General features: G+C 41.8%; 1 protein-coding gene, 1 long non-coding RNA gene, 1 other non-coding gene and 1 pseudogene across 6 annotated transcripts in view; 2 read left to right on the top strand and 2 right to left on the bottom strand.

Moving 5' to 3' along the window:
• The window catches only part of LOC133066788 (uncharacterized), a 201,248-nt gene extending 199,538 nt beyond the window's left edge, over positions 1 to 1,710 (bottom strand). Inside the window, exon 1 of one of the 2 annotated variants that reach the window (XR_009695203.1) lies at positions 1,514 to 1,710. This is a non-coding gene — a long non-coding RNA (uncharacterized LOC133066788). Of the gene's footprint in view, positions 1 to 1,508 lie in introns of both variants that reach the window. The other variant, XR_009695204.1, reaches the window with a different exon arrangement.
• Positions 1,711 to 1,822: 112 nt separating this feature from the next.
• LOC133067137 (uncharacterized) lies at positions 1,823 to 3,445 on the top strand (annotated as a pseudogene).
• Positions 2,608 to 2,744, top strand: LOC133067553 (small nucleolar RNA SNORA13). Its single transcript, XR_009695335.1, has one exon. It is a non-coding gene; the product is annotated as a small nucleolar RNA SNORA13 (small nucleolar RNA).
• A 1,321-nt stretch (positions 3,446 to 4,766) lies between the features above and the next one.
• The window catches only part of EPB41L4A (erythrocyte membrane protein band 4.1 like 4A), a 254,167-nt gene continuing 233,157 nt past the window's right edge, over positions 4,767 to 25,776 (bottom strand). For 2 of the 3 annotated variants that reach the window (XM_061158196.1, XM_061158195.1), the window contains 6 exons: positions 23,064 to 23,183; positions 13,756 to 13,803; positions 12,647 to 12,715; positions 11,962 to 12,072; positions 10,377 to 10,458; positions 4,767 to 5,427 (listed from right to left, as the gene is read on the bottom strand). In XM_061158196.1, coding sequence (XP_061014179.1) covers positions 5,299 to 5,427; positions 10,377 to 10,458; positions 11,962 to 12,072; positions 12,647 to 12,715; positions 13,756 to 13,803; positions 23,064 to 23,183 — 559 coding nt within the window. In that variant the 3' untranslated portion in view covers positions 4,767 to 5,298. The remainder of the gene's footprint in view (positions 5,428 to 10,376; positions 10,459 to 11,961; positions 12,073 to 12,646; positions 12,716 to 13,755; positions 13,804 to 23,063; positions 23,184 to 25,776) is intronic. The other variant, XM_061158197.1, reaches the window with a different exon arrangement.

Raw genomic sequence — 25,776 nt, forward strand, 5'->3', positions numbered from 1 at the left:
AAGAAAGAAAGAAAGTCAAGCCGCTTAGTTGTGTCTGACTCTTTGCAACCCCACGGACTGTAGCCTGCCAGGCTCCTCCATCCATGCAATTTTCCAGGCAAGAATACTGGAGTGGGTTCCCATTTCTTCCTCCAGGGGAATCTTCCTGACCCAGGGATTCAACCTGGGTCTCCCGCACAGCAGGAAGACTCTTTACCATCTGCCCATCAGGGAAGCCAAAAGTCAAAGAGCTGGACAGAAACCTGGGTTGGCTGGCTCCTCCAGCCCAAAGAAATATCCTCTCACTGACTTTCCCTAGCAGGAAGGCAAGATTGAAATACGCCATAATCCCCAAACTGTACCCTTCAGAGTCTCCAAATAACACTCTTTGAGGAGACCTTCTCTTTCTCCAACCTTTCTCTCCCCAGACTTCCTAATGAAGGTCTTAGATTTATTTACCTTTTTATGGTCATTACATGTTTACTTCTGCATGGTCCCTGCCCCTGTTGTCCCAGTGGTGATGTTATCATTCAGGCTAGTCCGTGTGGGATGACCACCGGACTTCAGGCATTAAATTATCCTTTTCTTTTCTCCTTCCTTCCTTTCCTTCTTTTCTTTCCTCTTTCTCTGTTCTTTTTTTTTTTTTTTTTTTCCTGTCCTCACTTCTCTCTTTCCTCTTTTCCTTTCATTCCTTCCTTCCCTCCCTCCTTCCTGTTTTCTCTCCCTCCCTCCCCCTCTCCTTCTTCCTGCAATAAGCTTCAAAGAAACAAAGAAAGGTGCTGGGCTGTAGTCTCTGGCGCTTCTCTGCTAGGACTTGAGGTGCAAGGAAACCACATAGTCCAAATCACTACAGTCTCCATCCCTCCGGAAGTTACGGCTGTCAGCAAGAAACCAGTGAACCGCCTCCACTTTCCTTCAGTGCTAAAAATCAATTTTAAATTTCAGCATAAAATCCCAACCCCTTACCACAGGTACAAAGCCCTATATGGTTTGTTCCCGCCTGTCTCTTCCGCCGCATCTGATGCCAGCCTGCGCTCCTCCGACGACTCCAGCCCCGCTGACCAGGGCCTGCTTCTGAGCACCAGAAAAGTGACTCGTCTGAATTGAAATGTACTAGAAATATATACCCTGGATTTCGAAGCCTTCGTAGGAACAAAAGAATGCAATGTATATCATTAATAATTGTATAGTAACTGCATGTTTAAATGATAATACTTATCACCGGTTGCAACTTTGAATTTAACTTGTTCCTTTTAACGTGCATTTCTAAAATTTAAGACGACATTCGTGGTTCGCACTCGATTCCTACCGGACTGCGCGGCTCTATCACATTTTCGCCTCCTTTGTTTCCGTCTTGGCACTTACACTGAGGAACTTACTTACGGGATGCACGTTACCTGTTTCGTGTCTTTCTCACAGAAACAGAATGTGAGACAGGAACTCTGTCTCATTCACACCTGGCTCTCAGGCATTTAGAACAGAGCATGAAGCACAGTATACACCCAATAAATATTTCTGGAATTAATGACCTTACTCTTCCTCAGCTGGAGACGGTGAGCTGTCTCTCCTCCCTCAGAACACGAGGTCTCCGGTCCTCTGGACTACACCCGCAGCTCAGCGCGGACCGCGTGCTCTTGACACCGGGAGGAGGGGTGGTTGAGCATCCACACTGGAAGAAAAACCTCCCCTCCCGCAGAAGGAACGGCTCGCCGGACTCCTCCGGCGCGCGGGCTGAGAAGCCGCGCCCCGCACAACTCTGCCGGTGCCGCCCCGCCCCTCTGCCCATCACTGAGCAATTCGCCCTCCGGCCACACGGCGGCGTCTCGCGAGGGCGCGCGTGTCGATGGTGCAGTCCGCCCTCCCCGCACGCCTCTAGCAGTGGGTCCTTCCAGTCGTAGAAAAGCATTGTGGGAAGGGGGCGCATCCTTTCTAGCCTCGGCTCTCGGCGGGGATGTTCGTTTGCTGGAGCTTCGCGTGACTCGGGTCGTCCCGCAGCCAGGCCTCTGAGGGCCGGGGCGCCGCGCAGGACCATGCGGCTTCCCCGAGTCTTGGGAGGCTGCTGCCGAGACCGGACCGGGCAAGATGCTCCCGGGACCTGAACGCGTAGAGGGCAGCGGCCTGCTTTGGCCTCCGCCACGTTGTTGAGACCTCAGGAGGCTCCAAGCGGCCCCGAGTCTTCTTTTCCATGCTAGGAGACGGGGCGATGGGGGTGGGGGCTTTTGAGTTTATCGACTGTGTGTCAGGGAATTTCTAATGCGGGGATTTTGTGCGTGTGAAAGGGAAAGGCTTCACCGTGTACAGCACGTATGCCGACCATGTCGCGGTGTGAAATCAGGTCCACGCGAGAGTGCCATTTCAGGTGTAGATAACTTGATAACTATGTCATGGTGCAGAATTTGGCGGAAATGAGTATCACCATCCTTGCAGGTGAGTTTTCATGTTCTTACAGAAAGGATCAGTTGCCTCGAGGTTTTAATGTTTTAGTCATCTAATAGAGTAATTAAGCCTTCCTTACCCAGTTAGATTCTGAGTCGTAGACGAAAATGTAGAACTGGGCTTAGTTGCCTTCAGAACAGTGAAGGGTTAGCACCTCGGCGCCACGCAGCATTCCTTACGTGGTATTCTTACCGCCTTTGTGTTGCCCATTCACTTTTGGAAACTAGTGGATGTGGTGTCAAAAAAGGCGTAAACCAAACACTTCCGCAGCTTTTTTTCCTACCCTTGTATTTGATATCTTCGGTGTAGGAGCTGCTTAAGTAACATATACTCATATTATTTACACATGTGGTTTTGATTCTGCCAAGTTAAGTGTACCTTTCTCTTAACCGGCTTTAATTTTTGTTCAGGTGAAAGATGGACGCTGGAAGCATAGACTGCTGCCAGCCGAATACTTAACTATCTGGAAGTGCAAAGTTGACCTAAGGTAGGGTGATAGTTTTGAACTATTGATAGTTGTTGTCATAACAGCAGTTAACAGCAACGTGAATTTTATCTTTCTAGATCGGGGGTCCTTCTCTGGTGGGTATTAGTTTAAAATTGTTAATTGTTCATTAATATTAGTACTGCTGTAAACAGATTGTTAAGTGCAAATGGGATACCCTCGTGCCATTTATCATGAAATCTTTACATGATTTTATGTGTAGCAGCTGAAATTTTAAAGACCACTTGGCCAGACCTCAAGCATGTTTTATGGTGATGTATGAAGTCCAGAAGTGCATGACTTAATGCAGGAAAGAAGTATGTACTGAGTTTATAAGTCTTGAAGTAAATGTTCACTTGTCAAATGGAGTGCCTTATTTTTTTCTTTTAGGCTGTCCTTGGTGAGGAATTTGACAACTTGATCTTCAGGAGCTGCTTAGAGTATTTAAAATTTCCAGGATTGCTTTTAAAAAATAGTGCTTTTGGACAGCCCATAAATGTACATATAAAGCAGTGGGACTGTAAATAAAATAATGTTCTTCTTGGAGGTTTGTGTGTTACGATTTAACTGCTAGAACATAACATTCTTTCACTGAAAGATAAAAGGGGACAGATCACGGTAAGGCTCTGTTGAAAGCATGGGAAAGCCATGATGGAAATGTACGTCTGCAAGAAAAGCAGTGCTGTGGGCCAACTGGAGGCTACTACTGTATGCCATAGTCTGTCTATGCCAGAGATGACCACCTTGGATAAGGGCGGTGGTAAAGTTAGGGAAGAGGGATCGTTGAAACTACAGCAGACAGGAGTTAGTAATGAAGGATGTGTCTGTAATGATTGCTAGGTGTGTAGTCTTGTACATTCACAGATGAGCTGGAGGAGTTGCTTTTTGAGCTAGTCTATTTGAATCGCCTTAGAAATCTAAGTGACTCCTTGGTACTACACTGGTCTGTAGTCTGAAAGAAAGTGAAAGTCGCTCACTCTTGTCCAACTCTGTGACCTGTGGCCTATACAGTTCATGAAATTCTCCAGATCAGAATACTGGAGTGAGTAGCCTTTCCTTTCTCCAGCAGATCTTCCCAACCCAGGAATCAAACTCGGGTCTCCCGCATTGTAGGCAGATGCTTTTACTGTCTGAGCCACCAGAGAAGTCTGTAGTCTAAGCTATATGAATAAAATTTGGCCACAGGAGTAAGTGTGATCCATGAGGGTCAGATTTAAGAGGCTCAATTGCCGATGTGGTAGAGTAGGGGGAGCTGGAAAGGACAGAATGGCAGGAGCAATGGGAAATGCATTAAAGTAAAAATAATGGAGCACAGCCTGAAAGTTAACCTTGGGGTTTGGTGACATGAAGGTAATGTCTGAGGTCTGCTTTAGTGGAACAGTGGGGAAGAATCCGTATTTGAGATGGCACATTAGGAGATGAGTTGAGCACACTGGCTACCAAGAATCCTTTCCAGAATCATGAAATGGGAGAGAACAAAGTGGTAGCTGAAAAGGGTCTGGTGGTGAGATTTGGCTGTCTTTAGATGGTAGTCTAGCTGACAGGAAGAGGTTGAATCTGTTGAATACATGAGGCAGAAGGGATGAGAAGGCTGAAGGAGCTGGGCTCCAGACCATAGGTAGAGTGACAGGAGAAAAGGAAGGACATGGGTGGTTGATGGCAGCCACGACGAGGTTTGTCCTTTGTGTCAGGGGGAGATGAAAGATCCTGTATGTCTTCCCTGTAGACTGCATTCATCTGCCAAGAGGAAAGGTCTGAAATAGTGCTTTGGAAGAGTTAGCCAGGCAGACCTTTCAGGTTGAAGGTCATGAGTTCATAAGCTGAGGTGAAGTAAAATCCGCACATAACAAGACAAGGACACTAGAAATTAAAAGCAGCACTTTTTTTTAACATTTGCAAATTACCAGTGAAACTTAATGCCACAAAATACAGTATTACAAAGAACATTAACGTGAATAAAAATATCTGCAGTGTGAAAGTGATCCCTCAGTCATGCACTTGTGCCCAGGCAGAGATCTACCCAGACTAGGGAAGAATCTTCGTCCCCCTTAGTGTACTGCTGCATAGCTACCTGGCCACAGTCCACAATTCCAGAACTTTGATCTGAAGCCTCTGGTCTTGGTTGTGGCAGACAAGATACTTGGGAGTTTCCAGGAAGGTAAACAGCATCAAATGAAAAAGGCTTTATAAGACTACCATCTTTCCAGTTACCAAATAAAAAGGCCCTTAGGCACAAATATACTGTAATTAAACCTTTAAAAGATGCAATAGACTCCATTATTTTCTTCTGAAGAAACACTTCTGCAGGTCCAAGATATTTCAATAATTATAATTCACAGTTTAAAAGTAAAGGTGGCACACATACCCTTCCCACCCCCATCCCAAGCCCTTCACTGGGATTAAGTCTCTATCTTGAGGCGTGAAGCTTGGATAGTTTTTATTGTTTTTGCTGTGTGTTTTCCAGCCATATTGCTTGTAGATGTCTGAGATTTTTCTTCAGTCAGGCTATCTTTAGACCCGTTTCTTCTCTGGAAAACAATATTTGGAAAAAAAAGTAAGATTCAGAGAAGAAACTACAGCCAAGTAAATTTTATTAACGCATTAGAAATAACTAAGACACCAAGTTATATTTAGGAAAAGTGTGATACCAGGCTGTACAAGTATTCCCTTTATTTAAATAATTATGATAAACAATATGTGTTTAAATCTTAAAAAGTTACATGTGCATAAAAAATTTTGTTAATGAAAATTAGGCATAAATCTCAATCCATTCCCCCAATTAAGTGTCATTTCCACTGAGAGGCTCTCAGGCCTCTTTTCCAAGGAGGGGCAGAGAGATGAAGAGAGGGGACTTCGGGATAATTTTTAATCTTCCCTGATTATATTTTCAGTAGTACCGAAGAAACCCCTCCAACACAATGCCCTGGGTGTCCTCATCACTGAGGGCTCCCTGGTGGCTGGGGTGGGGTCCCTCAAAGGGGGGGCCCTCAGGGAGAGGTGTGATTGAGGACCCGGGCCCTGAGCGCCACACCCAGGGCTGCAGCTCAAGAGGCTCGCGTGCCCCTCCCACAGCTGTGGTGTAGGCCCTGGGAAACAGAGGTGCGGCCACAGCGCCCCCTGCCTAACAAGCCTGTCTGCTCCTGCCTTCTCTGCAGATGGCCTAACCTGTCAGTAGATCTGGGCTAAACAAGCATATTTACTTCCCCCAAAGTATCTCCCCACACATAATGAGCTACACTGCAGAATTCTATTATTTTGGGATTCCTTTGGACTGAAGCCACCCTCTAAGAAGTTGTCTTTTATCTGTTATGGGACTGGCTTAATTTTACTCAAAGAAGCACTGATTGTACAATTTTGCATCAAATCAAGCTAATTTTGGAGTCAAACATCTGTTTGGGATAGAAGATTTTTAGATAACCAGAGAGGTAGGAGGAGGACACCAGAGCATGAGACTCAGGGCAGGGGAATATGGAGTTAAGATAGAAGAATCACTACCGTTTTTGTTAAGCGTTGAACCTATCATTCTGTCTGTAAACCGTAAGAGAAATGAATCAAAGTCCCAAATCTATCCCACTTTAACCAGCCTCCTGCATAAAAAAGTGAGATGAGGTGTAGGCAGGCTAGGCCACTGGCAGAACACTGGCATCATCGTGGAACTTAGGAAATGCAACTTTCCCACTTCCCCATGTCACTTGCATCCTTTTTCCACATGGCAATCAGATCAGCAATTTCCTTTTGGCACAAAGAATAATACAGAACAAAATCCAAACAAACTTTTTCCCACGGCGTCCAAGGCTCTGCATTATCTGCCCTCCTCCGCCTTCACTGTGCTCAGACCTCAGACACCGAGGCCCTTCCCAGCCTCAGCACTTTTTTATCATGCTCTTCCTTCTGCTTCCATCAGCCTTCCACGAGTTCTCACGTGGTTGGTTCCTCCTCACCTGCGGGTTTCCACTTTCCAGGTTACTTTCTGAGATGGCCTTTGCCATATCTATCTAAAGTGAAGTCACCTGTCTATTTTCTAACTCAGACCTTTGTTTCTTCACAGTGCTTACCAAGTTTTTGGTTTTGTTTCACCTGTTCACTGTTATGTGTCAAGGCCAAGAGTCACCATCTTCTATCAAGGGCCAGGTCATAGACTGCCACCTGTCTCTATTGCATACTGTTTTTCCTTCCCTGCAAGCAACCCTTTAAAAACAAAAGTAATTAGCTCCTGGACCGTACAGAAGCAGGCTGCAAACTTAATTTATCCTATGGGCTCTAGTTTGCTGACTGCTCCAGTGAGTGCCTTGTCATTCCTTAGATGTGCTCACTAGACAGTTGTTGAATTCAGAATCAAAGGTGTCCCAGAGACAAGCTTAGATTCAGTGCCATTGATCAGAAGATGAATGGGAGTTGTTCCCGTGTGCAGCAAAGTGACAGCTATTCTTTCAACATTTCATGTAAGTTTTTTGAGATTCCTAAGTGGTGATTGGGGGCTTCCCTGATAGCTCAGTTGGTGAAGAATCTGCCTGTAATGCAGGAGACCCTGGTTCGATTCCTGGGTCAGGAAGATCTGCTGGAGAAGAGATAGGTTATCCATTCCAGTATTCTTGGGCTTCCCTTGTGGCTCAGCTTGTAAAGAATCTGCCTGCAATGTGGGAGACCTGGGTTTGATCCCTGAGAAGATCCTCTGGAGAAGGGAAACGTTACCCACTCCTGTATTCTGGCCTGGAGAATTCCATGGACTGTATAGGCCATGGGGTCGCAAAGAGTCAGACATGACTGAGTGACTTAGACAGTCTAGTTAGAAAAGCAGAAATACAATGAAATTCTCATTTGTATTGAAGCCAACTTAAATTTAAGACCAAGAAAAAAAGGAGCTCTGAAAAATAACAGGGCTTATTAATCCTCCTAGCAACCTCAAGAGGTAGTTATTATCCACATTCCAAAGAATTTAGTCTTAGAAGTTAAACAACGTTCAAAGCCACACAAGTGGTGTGTGGAGAGACACCAGTGCAGGTCCTGTCTGAAGGTTAAGTCTAAACTACTAGTCATGAATGTAATTTTTTTTTAATTGCTATCGACTTGAATTGTTTGGACAACCTATTAGCTCTCCCAGATTAATCAAAAATTAGGCAGATTTTAGTGGAAGCTGTGGTTAACCACGCAGATCTCTATTCCAGACTGAGGCAGTCATTCCCCAGCAGCTTGGAGAGACAGCTGCCATACAGCTCAAAACTGAGCCCCACCCTGGACTGAAGGTGGTCAGGCCATAGTCAGGCCCCCCTCCCAGGGCACCCTTTATCCAGTCACTCGCTACATGGTGAGTGTTTAAGGTCCAGCCCCCTCATCTCCAGGTGGGAGGAATCGGAAGGGCCATCTTGGCTCCAGAGCTCCCCACGGGACCATCTGATGCCTTTCCTGGGACTCTACCACTCAGTGAAACTCTTGCCTATCTTTTATGCCCCGACAACTTTGATCCTAAAAGCACTTTTCAATAAACCTCCCCCATGCAAACCTCCATCACAGAATCTCTTCCTAGGGAACCTAACCTAAACTGGCACAGGCTTCTTCTGTCCTTGCTCAGTTCAGTTCAGTTCAGTTCAATCACTCAGTCATCTCCGACTCTTTGCGACTCCATGAACCGCAGCACACCAGGCTTCCCTGTCCATCACCAACTCCTGCAGTTTACCCAAACTCATGTCCATCGAGTTGGTGATGCCATCCAGCCATCTCATCCTCTGTCGTCCCCTTCGCCTCCCGCCTTCAATCTTTCCCACTCCAACACCACGGTTCAAAAGCATCAATTCTTCGGTACTCAGCTTCCTCTATAGTCCAACTCTCACATCCATATATGACTACTGGAAAAACCATAGCTTTGACTAGATGGACCTTTACTGGCAAAGTTATGTCTGCTTTTTAATAATGCTATCTACGTTAGTCATAGCTTTTCTTCTAAGGAGCAAACGTCTTTTAATTTCATGACTGCAGTCACCATCTGCAGTGATTTTGGACCCCCAAAAAATAAAGTTTGTCACTGTTTCCATTGTTTCCCCATCTATTTGCCATGAAGTGATGGGACCATATGCCATGATCTTAGTTTTCTGAATGTTGAGTTTTAAGCCAACTTCTTCACTCTCCTCTTTCACTTTCATCAAGAGGCTCTTTAGTTCTTCTTTGCTTTCTGCCATAAGGGTGATGTCATCTACATATCTGAGGTTATTGATATTTCTCCCGGCAATCTGGATTCCAGCTTGTGCTTCATCCAGCCCAGCGTTTCTCATGATGTTTAACTTTTGCATACAAGTTAAATAAGCAGGCTGACAATATACAGCCTTGATGTACTCCTTTCCTGATTTGGAACCAGTCTTGTTCCATGTCCAGCTCTAACGTTTGCTTCTTGAACTGTATACAGATTTCTCAGGAGGCAGGTCAGGTGGTCTAGTATTCCCATCTCTTTAAGAGTTTTCCACAGTATGTTGTGATCCACACAGTCAAAGGCTTTGGCATAGCAAATAAAGCAGAAGTAGATGTTTTTCTGAAACTCTCTTTCTTTTTTGATGATCCAACGAATGTTGGCAATTTGACCTCTGGTTCCTCTGCCTTTTCTAAATCCAGCTTGAATATCTGGCATTTCGCGGTTCATATACTGTTGAAGCCTGGTCTGGAGAATTTTGAGCATTACTTTGCTTGTGTGTGAGATGAGTGCAACTGTGCAATAGTTTGAACATTGTTTGGCATTGCCTTTCTTTGGAGGTGGCCACTGATGAGTTTTCCAAATTTGCTGGCATATTGAGTGCAGCACTTTAACAGCTTCATCAGCATCAAGAGAAAATTGGTCCTTGGCTCAAGTCATTAACCAGAGAAGGCAGTGGCACCCCACTCCAGTACTCTTGCCTGGAAAATCCCATGGACAGAGGAGCCTGGTGGGCTGCAGTCCATGGGGTCGCCAAGAGTCGGACACGACTGAGAGACTTCACTTTCACTTTTCACTTTCATGCATCAGAGAGGGAAATGGCAACCCACTCCAGCATTCTTGCCTGGAGAATCCCAGCAACGGGGGAGCCTGGTGGGCTGCCATCTATGGGGTCGCACAGAGCAGCATCAGCAAGTCATTAACAACAAAAATGAATCAAGTTAAGCATAGTGAATGATAGATATGCTGAAGTCAGGGTTCTTAGGTTGTCCATGAACTTCCTGAATTGTATGCTTATGTGCTTGAAATGAATGCTTACACACATTTTTATGGGAAAAAAGACAGTAGTTATAATTGCCTTTCAGAGGGATCCATGATCCAAACAGTCCACTGCAAACATCAAGGTGATACTGGTCCATTATAAACATCGTCTGTTTATAAACCTCGAACTTCCCAGGTGTGCCTTGTCTTGACCACACACCCCTCCTTCTTCTCCTTCCACATTTTATACATGCTATTTTTTAAAACATGGAACCTCGTCATCAATACCATACCCTCTTAAAACCTATTATTTCCTACCTGATGAACTGTGGAACCACCAGAACCCTGAGCATCTGAAGAACGGGTCACAGGAAGTGGAGGTACAAGATCGGTTTTTGAACTGCAGAGAGTGAGTTTTAGAATTAATGACTGAGATAGTACCTAGAAGCACAATTTGAGTTGGAAAAAGCCTATAGCAAAGTAAACAGGTTTTAGATATCTTGCATTCCTTATAGTTACTACCACAGTGCTTTACACAGTGAGGCATTTAATAAATGTTTTTGAATTAAGTTCAACGGGTTAAGTAATTTACCTCAAATCACAGCAAATAAGTAGAAGAACCAAGAATAAATTATAAGTATGTGCTTTTCTTACTGTGGTATGTATATAAATGGCTTTTTGATTTGTTCCTAGAGAAATACTTACTGGCCATGTATTCTTTTTTATTTAAAAAAAAAACCCAGCTGTGGAGCTATGGACAACAATGTTCTACATTTTACAAGCAAACAAAAAATTAAAAAAACAAAACCTGACCTATATCTCTCTCTGATGGGCTAGTCTATCTCCCAATTTGTTAATGTTTATTTCAGTTTTAAGTCTTAATTCTGAGCTTAATGGTTAACATTCCTACCCAGCAATATCAAGTACACAAATTTCCATGGGGTTCCCTGGTGGCTCAGACGGTAAAGAAGCTGCCTGCAATGCAGGAGACCCGGATTCGATCCCTGGGTTGGGAAGAACTCCTGGAGGAGGAAATGGCAACCCACTCCATTATTCTTGCCTGGACAATTCCATGGACAGAGGAGCCTGACAGGCTACCGACTATGATGTCATAAAGAGGCAGACATGACTGAGTGACTAACACACAGACAGTACTTTCATAAATGGATGCATAATTATTTTGTTAACACATTCATTTAAAACATAGCATTTATCATATTAAGCTGAAATATGGCTATTTTTCTCAAAAGAAAAACTAAACAACACGAACTACTGTAACACATAATATTTGCTATAGTAAAAGAAAAGATGAAATGCCATCAATGCAAAAAGAAACTGTTATGCCAATTTCTAATATGGGTGCATTTATTATTCAAAATAGAATAGCTCATGCCTTTTTTCTGTCTTCTAAAAGCCTCAGTGCACAGTTTGGAAGGGCAATGCATGCATGCTGAGTCACTTCAGTCGTGTCCGACTTTATATGACCCCATGGACTGCAGCCCGTCAGGCTCCTCTGTCCATGGGGTTCTCCAGGCCCATGCCCTCCTCCAGGGAATCTTCCTGACCCACGGATCAAACCTGTGTTTCTTATATCCCCTGCATTGGCAGGCAGGTTTTTTGTTACCACTCGGGCCAGCTGGGAAGCCCTTGGAAAGGCCATAATTCAGTATAATTACAGTCTAGGTCTGTGCTATCCAATATGGTTGCCACCAGCCACACACTGCTGCTTACGTTCAAATTAATCACAATTAAAAATATTAGGTTTTTAGTTTCTAGGTCACACTAGCCACATTCCAAATACTCCATGTCCATAGATACAGAACATTTCTATCACTGCAGTTCCCTTGTACTCTGCTACCCTGAAGCCGTGAAGGTGATGGCGTACTCACACCTGCCCACTTACTTCACTTCTGAGAGGACAGACCGCTCTCCATCCGAGCACTGGGACCTGCGATACTGGCGGTAACTTCTCGGTGAATGAGAGTGCCGGATGCGGACTGGGTCACCTTGCGTCCTGAGCAAGCAAAGAGAAACCGGAAGTCAGAATGGGACCGACTTGGGGTTTTCCTTAATATTCTAACTGCGAAGGAGTAATAACTGAGCGTTTTAAAAACCTGATCTCTCTGAGCTTGGAAAGCCTAAATGGCTTTCATTTCATAAGTTAACAAAAGGAAACTACCTCCATCATAAAATGAAAATAAAACTTTATCATACAGCTGACCCCTGAATAATGCTTGGTTAGGGATACCAGCCCTAAGCGAAGTTGAAAACCCCCATGCCCCTTTACAGTCTGAATCTGTGGATTCAGCCAATGAAGATCATACAGTACTGCTGTACTTAATTAGTGGGAAACACCCAGGACAAGTGGGCCACCCACAAACAGGCAGCTATAGGAGAGAGTGACCTCAGGATAGAGCGACAATAATTAATTTAGTACACCATTTTCTACTTCTTCCTCTATAGTTATTTTTAATTTCAGTTAAAATGTAAAGACAAAGCACCGCAAGGAACACCTCTGAAGAGTAAGAATGGATTACTCAGTTACAAATATTAATAAAACTTTTTAAGATAGATTTTCAAAGACATACTCTATTTTAGTGTATGGAATCTCTTTTAATTGTTCTTCTGACAGTCCAGATGGATCCACAAGCTCTTTTCTAGAAGGGAATGAGCAAGAGAATGAAAGTTTTGACATAAACACTAACACCATTTACAATCGGCAGGTGAGTTTTTCACCTTTCTAATCTTGTCTCAGCTTTCTTTAACAAAAAGAAAAGCTTTCTTTTCTAAGGAAAGCTAAGCACCAAAGAATTGATGCTTTTGAACTGTGGTGTTGGAGAAGACTCTTGAGCGTCCCTTAGACTGCAAGGAGATCCAACCAGTCCATCCTAAAGAAGATCAGTCCTGAATGTTCATTGGAAGGACTGAGGTTGAAGCTGAAACTCCAATACTTTGGCCACCTCATGTGAAGAGCTGACTCATTTGAGTAAACTGCGGGAGTTGGTGATGGACAGGGAGGCCTGGCGTGCTGCAGTCCATGGGGTCGCAAAGAGTCAGACAGGACTGAGCGACTGAACTGAACTGAATCTTGTCTTATAACGCAGTGTTAATAAAACTAATAGAGATATAAGCCAGGAATGAAGATTAAGAAAACTAGGGTCCATTTAGGACTTCCTTGACAGTCCAGTGGTTGGGAGTCTGCCTTCTAATGAAGGGGGTATGGGTTCAATCCCTGGTTAGGGAACTAAGATTCCACATGCTGTGGCCAAAAACTAAAATATAGAAATAAATAAAACTTAAAAAAATAAACCAAAGAAACTGGTATGTGTTTAAGGAAAAAATGGGAGGAAAACCTTTTCGGTAGCTCTTCTACCCTCTTGCAATTTTTCTTTATTCAGGATGTAGATGACTCTCCAGCATCCCCTATCTCCCTAGAAGGATCTGCTTCTCTCTCCCGGAGCAGGCGTCCTTTCCTTGGTATTTACTTGCACAGTGGGGCCCATCTGAGGCTCATTCCCAGGCAGGGCTGACTGGCCTCGGGAGAGGTGGCGGGGCTGCCTGCTGAGGTGCCACCATGGAGTGCCGGGCCCCCCACAGTGACGGCCGTGAAGCCCACCTCGCAGGCTTCACCCGGGGCTGCCTCTCTGTGTCCTTACAAGTGCCTTCAAACCATGTGGGTTTTAAAAACAGTACTCACTGGATATGCTTCCATAACTCTTCTTTTGCTTGGATATCAGGACTTCTCCTATAAATAGAAAGAACAACACTCGTCTCGGCACACATGCTTCGTCCAATGATCTAATCTCTAACTTCAGCAAAGCCGCAATATTACTGGTTTCCAGACCGTGAAGTTCTTCTCTGCCAGCTGATACCAGACAAGGAAAGGCTGAACAAGGAGAGCTAATGTGGGACGGTTAGTACGAAAATACCAGACAATTTATCTGCTAGTCGACTGAAAAAAAAGAAAAGACATGAAAATCAGCCACAACCAGGGCTCCATTTAATGAAGAGCTTAGCAGTAGCGGGGCAAATCTACACACTCTCCAGTGGTGGTTTTACAATGAAGACTGATTTGAGGCTTCTGTTTCTGGTCCTTCTAACTACTCAGTTATATCAAAAGAATTCACCTTGATTGTATTAATATGGAAAAGTCCCGATGCGATCTGTGATTACATAGTAGAAGCAACACCACAAGGGAAAAGAAAACGGTGGGACAGCCAGGCTGGCAGACTGTGTGCCACTGACTCGCTGCCCTTTCTCACTGCACCTGACATTGCATTTCTGGGCTGAGATGTGGGCTCACAAGTACTGGGACACGTCTGTGGCCCGTGCTGCCATCTTCCCACATGCCCTTCTCCACCCCGTCTGTAGACTGTACAAATTTCTTCTCTAAGAACTACTTGAATAGAAACTGTACCACCATGTTTAACTTTCTAGAATGATAAATTCAAAGCCAGCATTCCGGTGTTCAGGGTCCCCATAAGAGCAGTAAGAACTAGAAATCTATGATCACAGCAACTGTTGCCACAGAATGATTTTTTTTTGCCCCAGTGAGAAAATGATAAGCTTTTATCAGTCCTTTCAAGAGAACCAAGTTCTAACAAAGGCCCAAAGAAAAGACCTAAACCCTAACAATTAAAATGCCTGCAGGTAAATAAAGCCACCGATACGCTCTCCTGTGGAATTTTAAATTTATAATCTGTATCAGCATTTCTGGGCTCAATATCACTTTCAGCATATGATATTATCATTGCTTTCATTTTTCCCAGTTAATAAGGGCACCTCTGAGACTTTCTGTTAGGTCTTTCTGAGCCCACAGAATACAATAAACTACTTTCTCGCAACTGAACTAAGTAGTTTTTTCCTTTGTAGAGAAAGAAAAAAAAAAATCTGTAGAGCTTTTAATTCACTCAAAAGGAGTCAAAACACAGAAGATAAGAGAAAGGGAACAAAGCCTTGGTCTCAGACATATAAAATATGGTATTGTTAAAGGTAGAGTTTGTTATCAAAAATAAAATTGTATGCTTAATAAACTTAAAATGCTTCTTTGGAAGAATTTCCTATATGGAATCTGCCTTTCCTACATGTGGCTGATCTGGCTCACTAGACAATACATTAGCCCAGTCAGCCACACTGCCACAGAGAAGGTACTAATATTGAAAAGCACTAAACTATTATTCTGTTTATATACAGAAAGATGAAAGACGGTTCCATTGTAATTATACACCAGCATCTGATTCTCACAGGAAGTCAGTATTACATGGCATCTAGGTTAGGAAGCAATTCTGCGGGGAATCACACTTGTTTCAGGACGGTGCAGTGCTGAGACTGTCTTCAGAGCAGGGTATGTTGACCTCCGCACTGCTGACCCTGGGGTCAGATGTCATCCGTGGTTGTTGGGGGCTGTCTTGAGCACTGTCGGATGATCAGTAGTACCTACAGCCTTGACACCAAGATGCCAGTAACACCCTCTAGTGAGGCAGCCAAAAATGTCCCCAGACTTCGCAAATGTCCTCTGGGAGGAAAGACTATCCCAGGGTAAAAACCACTGGTCAAAGGTATGACACGGCAGTACAACAGCCGAAGTCTGGTGAAGGAAGGAAGAGGCCAAATGGCCATAAAGTTCCATTATGTGGGTACTGAATAATGCTGGAGAGAATGCCACTGAAACAGGAATTAACTAAATCTTAAAAAGAATGAAGGAAATGTTATAATTTGATAGCAGGAGGTAGGAGGGGAGGAGAATGACAAAATGAGGGGCAAGGAAGACACATTCCCCAAGACTGCCAACCCCAGGCCTAGTGGTGGAAAATGGTGAATGTGAGCAAAATACAAAAAGCAGATAACAGATATTTCTGAGTGTTGGAATTGCACCTAATTGTATTTTCTTATTTACATTTTCCTATGTTGTCTGATTTTTTTTTTCTTTTAGCCAAGAGAATTTCTTGCCTTAATTATCAGAAAAGAAAAAAAAAATAAGGGTGTTTTCAGGTTTTATACTTACGGGTGATTCACACTGTTATACAGCAGAAACCATCACAAAGACTGTAAAGCGATTATCCTCCAATTAAAAATTTTGAAAAATTACTATTGGGGGGAGGAATAAATTAAGAGCTTGAGACTAACATATAAACACTGCTGCATATAAAATAAACAAGGACCCGCGGCACAGCACAGGGAGCCACATTCAGCATCTTGTAACAGCCCGTACGGGAGAAGAATCTGAAAACCCAGACGCGCTACTGATCGCTCTGCGTACACCTCAGACCAACCCAACACTGTGAATCAGTGACACTTCCCTTCTTTAAAAAGTTACTAATGCTGCAATGCCACAAGAAATGCCTTTCATTCCCATCGCAGAAAAACTGGAAAAGTGTTATCTTAAGAGGGGGCTTCCCCAGTGGCTCAGGGGTAAAGAATCCACTTGTAATGCAGGAGACTCAGGTTCTATCCCCGAGTTGGGAAGATCCCCTAGAGGAGGAAATGGCAACCTACTCCAGTATTCTTGCCTGGAAAATCACATGGATAGAGAAGCCTCGTGGGCTACAGTCTGTCCGTAGGGTCATAAAGAGTCAGACACAACTGAGCTACTGAGCACTTACCTTAAAAGAACATTAGTCCTCCCAGGCATAAATACTGGTCCTAAAAGATTCAGAAATTTGGTCTGCATGTTTGAATGCTATGGCATGTAACAGTCATGTATTTAACCAAACTGCGTTCTCAAGTGCCAGCACTTTCCAGAAGTGTTAAGGCAGGGGAAAATCCCACAGCTAAAAGAAAAAAATGCTAATATCCTCCAATTGCTAGATGACCTGTGACTTAATAAATGTAAACACAGGTTACATGCTGATGAGAACTGAATAATTTTTATGCTGACATTTGCATGCATTTCATCAATGATTTCATCATGCATGCATTTCATCAATGACCTCATGATGTGCCGCTCAACATTGTTTTGTGGATTCTGAAAGCTGTGGAATTTTAACAGCTATTTTTCTTAACTTAAAGGCCCTTAGTTATGCAGGTGTTTTACTTGAACTCGCCAAATAAATTTCTAAGAAAATAGAACCATGAGTTTCCATAGGTACAATGTATATTACAATGTATATAAAACACACACATGCTGTCTAATATTAGCCCAGTATTTTTCAAAAACATCCCTTATACACACCTTATACCAATAACTTAAATTAATATTTACCTTTCAGAGAGATTTCTTTGATAAGACATCATAGAAATAATTTTTCTTTTTTCTATATAGTCTTCTTCTACATCCCCCAAACACTCTAATTATATTATCTAGAAAATAGTATAACATAGAATATGTGCTATATATTATAGTAGAGTGTTAGTCACTCGGTTGTGTCCGACTCTCTGTGACCCCATTATAACTGACCAGGCCCCTCTGTCCATGGAATTCTCCAGGCAAGAATACTGGAATGAGTTGCCATTCCCTTCTCCAGGGGAGCCAGACATTGAACCCGGCTCTCCCACATTGTACGTAAATTCTTTACCATCTGAGCCACCAAGGAAGCCCATATTATAGTAGATAATATACTATATTTTGTATAGTATGCAAATAATACAAATTTTGTATAGTATACAAATACAGTATACTGAAAATAATACATATGACAGCATGTGACTTATTTTTGTGATCACTGCCATAGTAGGAAATTTAGAGCTGAAAATGTGTTACTAAAAAAAAATCAATTTTATAAAACATCTTTATTTAAAACATTCAGAGCACTTAACTCAGTAACTGTTCATCAAATTCCTGAGTGGTCAGAATAGACATGATTGTGCAATGTCTTAAATCTTCTCCTTCCCTCTCCTCCTCTTGGAATTCAAAAAGATTAGGAAGGCACAGAGCCCAGAAACCTAGTTGCTGAAGATCACTCAGGAGTCACTTCCAGGGACTTCATGCTAAATCTTTCAGGCATCAGACTTCTGTTTTGTGTTTAACTGGGAACATCATTCCACCCTGACAACCTCATCTTTCACGTTATTTTTCAATAGAAGTAGTAAGGCATTATTGCCACCAGAGGGAGCCTGAGCCTTCGTGCACACACAAGTTGAACCTGTGAGATATTATTGTTACAACTTCCATGCCTTTTCCAAATATCCCAGTGAATAAAAAAATTCACCCATGCAGAAAAGAAGTTTCATAAGTTTCCCAATGATATGTAAACATCGATGTCATGGCAATGAAGCTGAAAAATAAATTGATAGGACCATTCCCACATTCAAGTAAATGATATCCAATCATATTTCAGTTTATGTGTTTTAGGAGAAAGGATTTTGTATTTTATACAACTGTGTATCTCTGGTATTTAATAATGAACACAAGTTTCTAGTTTTTCATTGGAGATTTAAAAAAACAATGAGTGAATCATGTGTGAACAATGTATTATAACATTCTAAATCCTCAGTGGATACCTCTACATGGGCAATTGACACACAGGACAACAGGATTCAAAAATAGGGGAGTAACTGACAGGTATGTGATGTACTAAATATCTTAAATGCTACATATACTTACAAATATTGACACATCTAAAGAACAGTTTTAATTACTTTCTTCAGATGCTGCTCTATGTTTTCACCTAAAAGAAAAGCTGTAGTGGTTCCTAGAGATTCCTAAATTCTCAAATTCTAGTTTTAATATGAGTGTCCTCAACCTGCTCTTTTTTCTCAGTTCTTCCCCATTTCAAAGGGAAAAAAAATCAAGTAACTTGTTTATACAGATACATTGAGACCCGGAGAACTTTTAATTGCAATTGTGAGTATTTATGCTGTCACTTGACATATGTGATGTGACTTAATGTTCAGCAAAATCTCTTCAGGATGGTATCATCTGTTGTATACATGGACACTAAGAAGTTCATGAAGACAAGGTAATAACCTAACATTCAGAGGCCCAGAATGTAGACATAGGTCTGTTCTTAACAACAGCACCAATCAGATATTGTCTTAATTGTCAACAAACCTTGGGTTTTTAATGTCATGACTCAAATAGAAGGCAGAGCCCAGTATGTCCTAAATAAAGTAATGAATAATCTTGTTGAATTTTAACACTTCTATCTAGTAGCCTACCTGACATTTCCATTTGATCGCCAACTTGGTTTTTCAAACGTAATGAAACAGAAAACACAGATACCAGACCACCTCACTCCATCTCATGGATGAAGTATGCAAAAAGGCATGGCTACTCACTTAATCTGTCAATGCCAAAGTTCATCCACACTATTTCTCACACTATGAACCCGTTAGCTCTCCTTCCAAAATGTGTATTCATCCACTTCACTTCTACCACCACAATCTTTTGTGAGTTAAAACCACCTCACACCTGGACCACTGAAAAAAATTTTTAATTGCTCTTCCTGCTTCCTTTCCTTTCTCAATCTGCTTTTAACTCAGCAGCCAGAGCAACTTCTGAAAGAATTACTCTTCAAATAGATATTTTTTGTTAACTGTACTTTGGCTATATCAGCTATATAGTCAAATAATCAAGTTCAATTAGAAGTCATACCACAAACATTTGTGAAGTCTCTTTATGGTTTGTTTTAAAAACTAAATTCCAGAAAGGTACATGTCATACTATTAACAGGATTCTCTCATACAATTTGCATTGTTCTGAGATAACCCTCTCTCTGGTCTGGTATTTTTATCATGTAAGATTTAAAAGAAAGTTTAAACCCCAAATATTAATAATTATATGACCCATAAGTATCCTAAACACTCAATTTAAGTTATAGATGGTCATACTAGATTTAAAAAAAATTTTTAAGACAAATTACTGCAATCTACAAGAGATCAAGAGATGGGCTTTAATCATAAAGATATACTCAGGCCTAAAATAAAAGTCACTCCAGTCATGTCCAGCTCTTTGTGACCCTATGGATTATAGCCCACCAGGCTTCTCTGTCTATGGGATTCCCCAGGCAAGAATACTGGAGCAGGTTGCTATTTCCTCCTCCAGGGGATCTTCCCAACCCAGGGATAGAGCCTGTATCTCTTATGTCTCCTGCTTTGGCAGGTGGGTTCTTTACCACTAGCGCCGCCTGGAAAGCAGTAGCTCAGCTGGTAAAGAATCTGCCTGCAATGTGGGATACCTGGATTCAACCCCTGGGTCAGGAGGATCCCCTGGAGTAGAGAATGGTTACTGACTCCAGTATTCTTACTGGGAGAGTTCCATGGACAGAGGTTATAGTCCATAGGGTCACAAAGAGTCGGACACAACTGAGTGACTTTCAATTTCATATACCATGTAAAAAGTGAGGATGAAAAAAGTATAATGGCTATATAAGTACATACATACATATACACACAAAAGTTTGTTGGTAAAATGGACATAGAGAAAGGAGTATTACCAGAATAAAGGACATCATAATGATAAAAAGGCCAATTTATCAGGTAGACCAAAAATAAACTTTTTTTTCCCCCACAAATATGTGTGTACCTAATGCCAGAACTTCAAAATAACCTGAAACAAGAACTGACAGAACTAAAGGGTAAAACAGAAAAATCCACAAGTATTGGAAATTTTAACATCTCTCTCAATGACTGACTGAAAAGTAGACAAAGAAATCAGTAAAGTCACAGAGCATCCAAACAATACTCTCAGTTAGCTAGATTTACTTGACATTTGTAGACTACACCCAACAACTGAGAATGACTCTTTTCAAGTCCATCAGATCATTCATCATTAAAGACTATATGCTACCTCTTAAGATAGATCTCAATAAATTTGAAATGATTGAAATCTTACAGATTTTAACCAAAATACAATTAAAGTAGAAATTAATAGTAATTTGATATGTAGAAAATCTCCAAATACTTGGAAATTAAATAACACACTACACTAAAAACAAACAAGGTCAAAGAAATCACGGATTTCAGTGTCACCTTAAGAAGATGAAAAAAAGAGAAAATAAAAGACAAAATACATAAAAGAAAGTAATAAAGAGTAGAAATCAATGAAAAGGTTAACAGACAAAGAAAATCAACAAAACCCAGAGTTAGTTCTTTGAAAAACTAGAAAACAAAATTAAGCAGAAAATTAAAAGAAGAAACAATTTATCCACATCAGGAATGAAAGAGGTAATATCACAACAGATGTTCAAAGGACACTAAAAGTATTATTATAAACAAATTTTGTATTAAAAGACAACTTAGATAAAAGGAACAAATTCTGTTAAAAACACATACTACCAAAACCTACACATAACAAGCGGACACAATCTTAACAGCCCAGTATCTGTTAAAGAATTTCAGTTTGTAATTTAAGACTTACCACAAAAGAAAATTCATGGAAGGGTTGGTTTCCTGGGTAAATTATGTCAAATATTTATGGAAAGAATACTGTTAATTTTATACTCTCAGAAAATAGAGAAAACAAGGAAACGTTCCTAAACTATTTTAAATGACCAGCATAGCCCTGTTTAAAAAAAAAAAAAAAACTGACACAAATATTATAAGAAAATTATAATTCAGAATCTCTCATGAACATGTAGAAAAAAATCTTAACAAAATAATATTAAATAGAAACCAGCAATATATGGAAAGGATAGTAGGTTTATTGGGCGTTTATCCCAGGAATGCAAGGATGTATCACTCAAAGCTCAGTCAGTGTAATTCCTTCACTGAGAAAATAAAGAAAACCCGAGACACTGTCTCTCCTCCCACATGTAGGCAACACGAGACATCTAACTACCCAGGATCATAAAGGGATACAGGTAGTTAGTCCCAGCTCACTTTTCATTTTAAAAATGTGTGCTCTGGGCCTTCCCTGGGATGGCTCAGCTGTAAACCATGTCTCCTGCCCAAGCAGGAGACACGAGTTCGATCCTGGCCCAGGAAGGTCCCGCACGCTGTGCAGCAATCAGGCCTGTGCCCACAACTCCCGAGCCTGTGCTCCAGAGCGCAGGAGCCACGAGCACGAAGCCAACACGCCCTACAGGCCACGCTCCACAAGAAGAGACGCTGCTGCAATGAGAAGCCAGCTGACTGCAACTGGAGTGTGGCCCCCACTCGCCGCAGCCAGACGCCTGCACAACAAAGACCCAGTACAGCCAAATAAACGATAAATTTTAGAAGTATGCATTTTTTAAAAAGGCACGCTTGGGGGCCACTCACTCTCACCTTCTAAAATGGGTCACATTCTCTCTATGGGATATGGGATATGCCCATCTCCTGGGGCCTCTCACCTTCTGGGGTGGCCCATACTCAGTCTATGAAGTGTGTACCCATAGACAGAATAAATAAAGCTGCTTTCCCTCTTAGTTCTTGGAGCACAGTCCCCTTGCCTGCCCACTTATATCTCTCATAAGTGCCCTATATTAATAAATCTACTTCTTGCCCATCAAAAAAAGAAAGAGATGCTTCAGAGCAAGAGGTGGGAGTGGGGAGTCTAAATCTGGATGATGCAAATATTTAAGTGTAAACATGATCAGTTCAAAAGAAAATTGACCTGGGGACTGGCAACCTCATCATCATGGGATAATTGTGCTCACACTTGGCATTGCCTAGCTACAAAAGGAGCAGGCCGATCTCAAGACTGGGACATAATGACTCACTCACTGACAACTGCTCACAAATGGTAATTTGATGGGAAGTTAGTCACAGCGATTTCAACCTGGACCCAGGCTTCAGAGGAGAGAAGCAGCAGGTATTTCACCAACAGTCTGGCTCCAGAACAAAGGAGACTTCCTACTTACTCAGCTGAATATACACTTTTGTTTAAAAACCAAAATAAAACATGATTTTGATAGCCTTGTGTTTATGACATTTTGCTTTGGCTGTGCTCCAACTTCTACCCCTTCAGATGCAGTTGATGAGTGTCACAATAAACAAAGTAAATATGACAAACAAATAGTAGGATAATCATCATAAAGCTGAATCACTTTAGAAGACCTCAAAAGGGACAGCCCAATGTGCCCCGGAATCCGCATGCTACCGAAAGTCCTGAGTTTGTGAATTAAGGCATAAAGAGGGAGCACATACGAGCGAGATCTGTGTCTGGATCGTCTGTTGTTGGGGTCCGCCTGGTTTTTCTCCTTTTGTCTCCTTAACACAGCTTCCCACTGTGGTGCCGAATCAACCATATCATTCTCCTGCCTTATTCTGAAAAGAAACAACATTCACCTAAAGTTAACACCCACACATGTGTTACCTTTATCAGTTCATCCTAAATGTGCTGTCAAAAAGTATCAAAGTTATCACAAAGGTCAAAGGTGTCAAAGGTATCAAAAAGTTATTAAATAAGCTATTTAGAAGTTATTAAGAAATGAAATGCAGATGACACCACCCTTATGGCAGAAAGTGAAGAAGAACTAAAGAGCCTCTTGGTGAAAGTGAAAGAGGAGAGTGAAAAACTTGGCTTAAAGCTCAACTTAGTTTCAGAAAACTAAGATCATGGCATCCGGTCCCATCACGTCACAGCAAATAGATGGGGAAACAGTGGAAAGAGTGGCTGGCTTTATTTGGGGCGGGGGGGGGGGGGCTCCAAAATCACTGCAGATGGTGATTGCAGCTATGAAATTAAAAGATGCTTACTTCTTGGAAGGAAAGTTATGACCAACCTAGACAGCATATTAAAAAGCAGAGATATTACTTTGCCAACAAAGGTCTGTCTAGTCAAGACTATGGTTTTTCCAGTGGTCATGTATGGATGTGAGAGTTGGACTATGAAGAGGGTTGAGTGCCGAAGAATTGATGCTTTTGAACTGTGGAGTTGGAGAAGACTCTTGGGAGCCCCCTGGACTGCAAGGAGATCCAACCAGTCCATCCTAAAGGAGATCAGTCCTGGGTATTCAGTGGAAGGACTGATGTTGAGGTTGAAACTCCAATACTTTGGCCACCTCATGCGAAGAGCTGACTCACTGGAAAAGACCCTGATGCTGGGAAAGATTGAGGGCAGAAGGAGAAGGGGACCACAGAGGATGAGATGGTTGGATGGCATCACTGACTCAGTGGACCTGAGTTTGGGTAAACTCCAGGAGTTGGTGATGGACAGGCAGACCTGGCGGTTCATGGGGTCGCAAAGAGTCGGACACGGCTGAGCGACTAAACTGAACTGAAGAAATGAAAGGCTATTTGAGAATAAGCAATTTTATTATAATCACTCAAAGCTAAGAATGTATTAAATATTAATATACCCATAAGTAGATAAGTGGGTAGTGTTTATATTTTTGATATATTAATATTTATATACAAATATGCAAATGTATATTGGTTATTTTCAGGCTTCGTCCCGTTTAAATTCTTTTAGTCAAGAGACATGTGTCAAACAAATACTCATTTAAAACATATTTAGGTTTTGACTAAAGAAACAGTACTGTCTGCTAAACAATCTTAAATCATGAAACAAAATCATTTTATAAAAACATCTAAGTAAAACAGCAATGAATAGTTCTCCTTTGCAATGTTCTTCAAAATTTCATTAAGTACCAGGTACAGTTCCCTATTTTTAAGATCGAAAGCTAGAAACTCAAACAGTTAGATACGGTGGCATAATGCCTTGGCAGCGGGGCAGGCAGAGAACATTCTGGTTACGCCGCTCGCGTGTTTGAGAGAGAATGAGGGCTGAGCACTCAGGGTGGCCGGGTCCTGGCAGGGAGTACAGAATGAGGGACAGCCAAGCTGCGGGGAGAGGGGCCTGGGGGCACAGGCACTTGTCATGTGAGATCAGGGGATGACATTATCAACCCTGTCAGTTTTTAAAAGATAATCTACAAATCTGGATATTTTTTAAATGAACTCTTTAATTTTTTAAGTAATGGCAACCAATTATGAGTGTGAAGATACTGAATGGACCTAGAATAACCATCATGGACCACACTAAGTCTGCAGATACATCAAATCTTTCTAAAAACAAGGGTGAGGAGTTACAGGGGAGAGGGGGAAACAAGTATTAAATTAAAGCAAGTGCTCGGTTCATGTGTAAATAACATCTAGAATGCACTGATGCTGTGAAGCCATGAGTATTTCTTGCAAAAATCAAACAACTGTTATCTGAATCTTTAACTCTGAATTAAGTTCTTGAGGAAGCCACTCCAGGGTGTTTCTTACACTGCTGCTCCCAAGACATGGGACAGCAGATGGCATCACACGGTAATCATCCCAGTACTGGGACTACATGGGCATAACTGTTTCAGAACAGAAATGAAAAGAATAGACAGGTCTGGAGTCATTTCTTTCACTGAACAGATGTCTTTTGGTTGCCCTGTTACAGCACGGTGGGATGGATATCTGTATTTCTTATAATGCAGATCAGGAGACAGTGACAAATATTCATCCCACTTAAACAGAGACAAAGGAAAGCAAACTGGAGCCTTGAAAAAAAAAAAAAAAAAAACAGAAACAAAGTAGCTTAAAAGGAAAAAGCTATTTACATTTCTCTGTATTAAAGAGGAATTGTGTTAAGTAAAAAATTATCTGTAACACACTTCAAGTCTTTGAACTGTATATATTTCCTCACTAAAGCTTTCATTTCTATTATTTGACTACTAACAGGATACAGTCATGGTATTTTTCACAAATTCAAGAACATAGTTCCCTCTCTCATGATATATGCAAAGGAAATTAAAATTGAAGATATATGGTTATTAATCTGAGTATGAGAAGTAGCTAAAGAAAAATATGAGAAGATATACGAATATGAGAAATAGCTAAAGAAAAATATGAGAAAATATACAATTCAAAGTCATATGATGAT

Source organism: Dama dama, chromosome 12, assembly GCF_033118175.1.
Source record: "Dama dama isolate Ldn47 chromosome 12, ASM3311817v1, whole genome shotgun sequence".
NCBI lineage: Eukaryota > Metazoa > Chordata > Mammalia > Artiodactyla > Cervidae > Dama > Dama dama.